The 6,908-nt window shown below is 32.3% G+C and overlaps 1 protein-coding gene across 1 annotated transcript; it reads left to right on the forward strand.

Moving 5' to 3' along the window:
- Window positions 1–5,798: 5,798 nt before the first annotated feature.
- Window positions 5,799–6,344, forward strand: LOC115887230 (craniofacial development protein 2-like). Its single transcript, XM_030906594.1, has one exon. It carries the CDS (start codon window positions 5,799–5,801, stop codon window positions 6,342–6,344), a length of 546 nt encoding a protein of 181 aa, XP_030762454.1.
- Window positions 6,345–6,908: the final 564 nt, after the last annotated feature.

The raw sequence follows: 6,908 nt of genomic DNA on the forward strand, positions 1-6,908 counted from the left end.
GATTTATTCTTTCATTTCTGGGTGCCCCGTGTCCCATGAATGCTGACAAATTTGAGATTTGTGAAAGTCTCCTCTATGGTCTTTAATTCGAACATTTAAGCACAGATTTAAGGGTCTAGATGTTTCACCAATTATCACATTCACCAATTATCACATTCACCAATCGTTTCACCAATTTATCACATTCGCATGGTATTTTGTATATTACATTTTTTGTTTGTTGTACAGTGTTTATTGATATTTTAGGTATATAGAGTATCGAAAAAGTCTGCACGCACAGTAAATGTTAACAAATATACACATAAATCACAATAATATATAAATTATATAAAACATACATATAAAACATTATATTAAACATATAGTTTTAACAGAAAATAAATTATCTACGGGGATAGTTAATTTAATACTCACTAAGCAATTAATTAAATATTTAACCTCTCGAAATCATGATACATCTGTCGGATCACCGATTTGTCTCACACTCCCACGCCGGACGAAACCTTTTAAAATCTCCTCCGATCCATCCCTAATCCAGAAACCTTTTGTTCCCCACGTCCCCTTTTCTCTCCTTGTGACGTATCGATCAGAAAACAAATAGATGTCGTCGCGATAGTTGGCAGGGATGTTCGTGTTATAAGAAGCATCGATATTTTGAGTTTGAATAAGGTTTGAATTGAGTGTCGAAATCCGTTAGCAAAATTTTTACAGGACATATTCAAAGCGCACCATATTGTAGTATAATAACCCAGGGTCGTTCAACAAAGTTGGAGAGGTAAGATTTTAGCCAACTTAACAAGCAGTTTAAATGAAATAAAGGAACCTACGTTGTGTTACAAACATTTTTATTGTTACTTACCTCCGATGCTTCCGACAGAAGCAATATTATTCGGGAAATTTGAAAAGAATAGGTTATTATGTAAATCAAACGCTTAATTTGTAAACAGCACTACTTACTTTATTAAATAAAATGAAAGGATGCCGTACTCTGCCTGGAATTCACAAGTAAAAGAGCACGATAGAGAAAACCTTGATAACTATTCCAAAGAATTCAACTATGCTGTTCTGAAATTTTTCTTATGAAGAGAAATACTACCAACACAAAAGCTGTCCTCATTCCAAGGTTTGTAGTTTAATACATTCAAAACATATCACATTTATTTCATTCAAAACTGAAGAGTTTTTGTTAGTTCAGCAGATCCCCACCCGCAGGTACTAAGGTTTTCGGTTTTGAGGCTCGAACCTAAAGTTGAAGGTTTGGTGCAAATATCTTTAGACTATGAGTTATTCTATTCTTCGGTTTTGATTGATCGTTTGTTTGCTAAGATATTCTCCCAGTCACGGTCGAAAAATATTAGTACACTCAACAAGACCCTTATTATCACACTGAACCAAAAATATGGGCTCGAATGGACAGTAAACGATTGTATTTAGATTACTTTTAAATTGAAATTATTCACAGTATAAATCGATTCCATTAAGTACATACACATGTTGTATAATATAATTCTCAGATGAAATAAATACGGAAATGCTTTAGCACAGAATATTATAACATTCGTTAAATAATGAGGAAACATTTACTTTGTTTTTAATAACATTCTTTGGGACAATGGTCAAAGCTTGCAAACCAAAACAATATCAGTGCTTCTCGAACGATAATCTAAAAGCTATGACCTAACACCTATCATCTCTATTCATTGTCTGACTACCCTCTCCCTAGTTTGTGAATAATATTTTAAAAATCAATAATTATTTACGTATACAGAGTGTCTTAAAACTGAATCTTTTGGATTTAAAAAAATTTGTTTATTTTTAAATCGACGGGCCATCCATCTCAATATTTTATAGAAAAAATTCAAAAATTAATAACACCTAATAGTTTAATGACGAGTTCTGATGCATTGAATGTTTTCATCAATGTTCCAGTGGAAAAATCACTTAAAATAGTTAGTGATAGGTTAGAGCAGGATTAAGATTTATATAATGTAGAACAAAATTAAATATAAGTAGTGTTTTAGAATTGTGACACTTGGTGTTGAAACAAGTAATTTTCAATTAAATAACGAATTTTATCAACAAGATTTCAACTTTACTAAACAATATTTTTATGGAACATTTTGAAATTAAATACAATAGTTTTACCAAACCAAATCAAAAAAGCTTTTAATGCGGCTGCATTATGTTGATTGTTGAGTGCCTTTGTAGATTGTTCTGTAATTATTGTAGGTATTAAGCTAAGACACAAATTACCAATAACAGATGCGAAAGAACACCGAATTACGCGTTCAGGTTTCTGTGACCTTCAGAAAGAGTTCATAGACAATCCGCATCAATGTATAGTTTGGGTTATTATTCGTTTGGGTGAAAATAATCTGCACCAATATGTTATCGAGGCATACAAAAAGGTCCACAGATTTCGAGACATACGAAAAATCAAGTCCATTTAGCATGTGTCGCAATTTTCACACCTTAAAAAATTAGTTTTTTATAGCTATAGCAACTGCAGCGACTATGAAAAAAGCTGTGTGATTTTCATAGAAAATAAGGGCACCTGTAATTCATTTGAGAATGTTATAAATCGCTAAAAGAAGTTTCAAATCTCTTGGATTTCTATTAATATTAAATAAATTTTATTAAAAATTGAACTAAAATTGTTAGTATCATTAAAAACAATTCAAATTCAAAAATTGTATCAGTCAAATTCCCTCATTTAAGGTGAATATTAAAGTAAATATAAATACAGCTCATTCTAAGCTCTACTTATCTTTAAGAAAAATTTAAATCATTGTTGCAATTGGGCCTTAATGCCATTTCGAATGAACAATAGTATAATAATGTACATTATAATAATAATAAATTTTATATCATAGTGTGTATTAAAACTACTAAAACCCTTTTAAATTGATATTATATTAACAACTTTTGTTTTTTAATCCAAAAAAAAGTTACCAATTTTCTCAATCAGAATATTTGCGGTCCTGAAAAGGACCTCCGTTTTCCCATGTCCGTCAAGGTAGGTAATGGGTAAACGGTAAAAAAACAGGATAATGAAATTTAAAAAATTACAAAAATTGTTCAAAAGTGCCTCCCTCTTGCATTAAACAATAACCCAAATGATCATAAAATCCCCTCCACACATTGGATAACATATCAGGGGTGACAGTGTCAAAGGCATTAAATATTTTCTGTCTTAACTGCTCCAAGTTTTTAATTTCTTCATGGCCGTAAATTTTAGATTGTATGTACTCCCATAAAATCATTCACCGAGAAGTCAGGCGAAATTAAATGTCAGTCTAAACAAAACTGTAATTTTTGAAAACTTGTCAAAATTTGGACACACGCTAACTGGACTTGATTTTCCTATGTCTCGAAGTCTGTGGACTTTTCTGTATAATCTCACAGTAATTTAATAGATTGCTCGTCATATTATATCAGCTCGTAGGAGATTAGGAAAAAAAAAGATATTTATAGTTTAAAAAATAATTTATTTAACAAAATTTAATTAAAGACGTGACAAAATAGTTACATTTCTATTGGTTCTATCGGACTTTTTTCGACTGTATAAATCTTTATTTTTTGTACTAACTTTAATGCATAAAATATTTTCAATCTAATAAATAATTTAATGATGTAAATAAGAGGAAATTTCTCACATGGGTGGTCAAATTCTATAGTTTTCATTATATCAAACAGCCTCTGAATGTTTTATTCAGTGCAAAACTCATCAAAATTTAATATAAATAATTTTTCCAGCCCGTCAAAAAAAAATGAACAAATTTTTCCACTTTCATGATCAAAGGCTTTTAAATGGGTAAATAATTTCGAGTTATCCAGAGATTCGGATTCTTTTGCAAATTTTAGACAAATATCACATTGATGTATTTGAAGACCCTTTTTAATGATGTAGTCAAACATAATTAAAGGCATTTTGAGTTGAAATCTTTTCTCAGAGGCTGTTTGATATAATGAAAACTATAAAATTTGACCACCCATGTAAGAATTTCCTCTTATTTACATCATTAAATGATTTATTAGATTGAAAATATTTGATGTATTAAAGTTTACAAATAAAGATTTATATAGTCGAAAAAAGTCCGATAGAACCAATAGAAAGGTAACTATTTTGTCAGATTTTTAATTAAATTTTGTTAAATAAATTAATTTTTTATACTATAAATATATTTTTTTTCCTTATAAATAAACACATTTGCATCCCATTTTAAATAAGATATACAAATTACCAAAACTTAGAAATAACAGTTCAAAAGTTCAACAAAAATCCTACAAGCGTTTTCAAAAAGAAACATATAACCACGCACTATGTCATTCCAGCAAGCGAATACGACAGAGCATAGGTTTCCGGACTAAACGACTGGTGTATTTACACCACTCAATAGGCGTGTCGGGTTTGCCGAGCGGTTTCCGATGCAGTCGCTTTCTTTCGCATCTGTTATAGGTAATTTGTGGCTAAGAGTAACCTCTCTAATAACTAATATGAAAATCCTACGATGTGAAAACAGGTTTCTCTAATTCTGTGTGTGTACCTTTGTATGTTGCAGTTTTCTATAGTTTTGACTACAGTAACATTGAAAATAAATGGATTAATGAAAACTCCTTACCTGATTGCTCTATTTGATCTCTGTTTATTTTTTTAGTTATTAACTGTCTGACTCTTATCTGCTAAGTCGAGCACAGCCGTACCATCTTTTTCTCGAAGGTATTAGCAGCACTTTTCACCACCCTGTAACTTCGTTGTGGATAAAGCAAGAATGAAGTTTATGAATTATTGCTTGTCAAATTTATTTAATTTCGACATTGACTCACTGACACATCATCAACATTCTAAGGTACCTAGTTCTAGAAGAGTTGCACACTTCAAGTTTTAAATTTTAGGCAGCTTTAAGCTTATACGCAAAGAAAAATATTAAAAATCTCGAAATATCCTTAAGGATTAAAAGTTAGCTGTCTAGCCGCTACCGGTTACTGACTTTCCAGTCGAGAAAAAGGTAGAAATCTGGAATTAATCGAAGCGGTCTCTTCTAATTTTATTTGTATATGAATGTATCTAACAATAATTCAAGGATTATGATTTTTTTCTAGTCAAATTTCTCTACTTTCGCCTGGGACACACTCACTGTCATTCAAATTCTAAGGTACTTCTAGTAGTGTCACAAACGTCAAATTTTTAATTTTAGGTGCCCAGCTTTAAGCTTATAACCAAAGGTAAAAATGAAAAATTTCTGAATATCCTTATGGAGGATAACCTACCAAAAGAAACGAGATGCCATCAAGAACATAGAATGTAAAAAATGCCAAGTCTCGCAACACAATTTTTCCACTATAAAAAGTTGCGAGATCTCATGTAAAACCAAGTCAGTTTATTTTATTTAGTTTCTCTTTAAGCACATATTCAAGAATTTTGTTACAAATTGTTAGTATCAGTATAAAGTTATCTTTATTTCTGTAATAATTATAATGACTTGGCAATTGCACAGCACCATAATTATAAAAGAATAATCTACCATTTCGACTCCTAAGTAAATCTAAACAGTGCCCTTAAAAATAAAGTTTTTTAATTAATGTAGAACTCCGCCATTGTCTGGTCCCAAGTCCAGAATGAGAAAGGAGGAGGGTTTATAAGTCAGGCTAGCTCCCTACCTATTGTAAAAAAACACAAGGCTCACAGAACTACAAGTTTGCCTCGGAACAGGATTGATTTAACGGTAACGACAAGCGCGAGAAATAGGACTAAGATTTGGAAAAAGAACAAAATAAGGATAGCCACTTGGAATACTATGTCCTGGAACAACAAGGACCAAGAGATCATCAACGAACTCAAAAGCAACAACATCGATATATGCTCCATCAGCGAAACCAAGAAGAAAGGAAAGGGTAAATACGAAATCGATGACTACACTCTAATATACAGCGGTGTTTCACGAGACAAAAGGGGACATTCGGGAGTAGGTCTATTGATCGACCGAAAATATAAAGACCATATTGAAAAAGAGGAATACATAAGCGATAGAATATTGCTGGTTACACTGAATGTCAACAAAGAAAACATCCATCTAATTAGCGTATACGCCCCGGACATAAGTAAAGACAGAGCCGAAAGGGAAAGCTTCTACGAGGAGCTACAAGAAGCTGTTGACAGAATACAGGCCAAAGATAAAATAGTGATCATGGGAGACCTGAATGCGAGAGTGGGAAATGAGCCACTAGGTGGGGTTACTCAGAGATTTAATGAAGAGGTGATGAACGATAACGGTGACTTACTTAAAGCATTCTGTGCAGTTAACGCGCTGAGAATTAACAACACTTTTTTGAACACGACATGAAGTACAAGTACACATGGCAGAACACAAAGGGGCCAGCAATCAGTGATTGACTATATTATCACTAATAGATCAATAACACCACAGACAATATTAGACGTAAGAACACTGAATGCGGCTAACATAGGCAGCGACCATAAATTACTACTATGTAAGCTAAGATTGAGTATACCCGCATCCACAAAACCAAAACCACATCGAATGAATAAATTCAACATTGAATCTCTGGAAGACAACAACACAAAACTACTCTTTGAAAATAGACTAACAAACAAAATAAACGAAAACCCAACAAACAGAGAACATGACATAGATGAACAATGGAAGACAATAAAAGACAATATACTTGGTGCCTGGTGCCGAAGAAGCCATAGGAAAAAGAAATTAACATCAACAAGGTTAACAACACGCCATGGTTCACGCCAGAAATAAAGGAATTGTCCAGCCAAAAGAAAGAATTTTATATACGGTATCTACGAAACAAAACTCCAGAGAATTGGAACAGCTACAAAAATGAACGAAATAGAGTAAACGCGACGATAAGAGCGATTAAAGAAGACTATTGGG

The sequence above is a fragment of the Sitophilus oryzae genome, unplaced genomic scaffold (genome assembly GCF_002938485.1).
Source record: "Sitophilus oryzae breed Bouriz unplaced genomic scaffold, Soryzae_2.0 scaffold_556_pilon_pilon, whole genome shotgun sequence".
NCBI lineage: Eukaryota > Metazoa > Arthropoda > Insecta > Coleoptera > Curculionidae > Sitophilus > Sitophilus oryzae.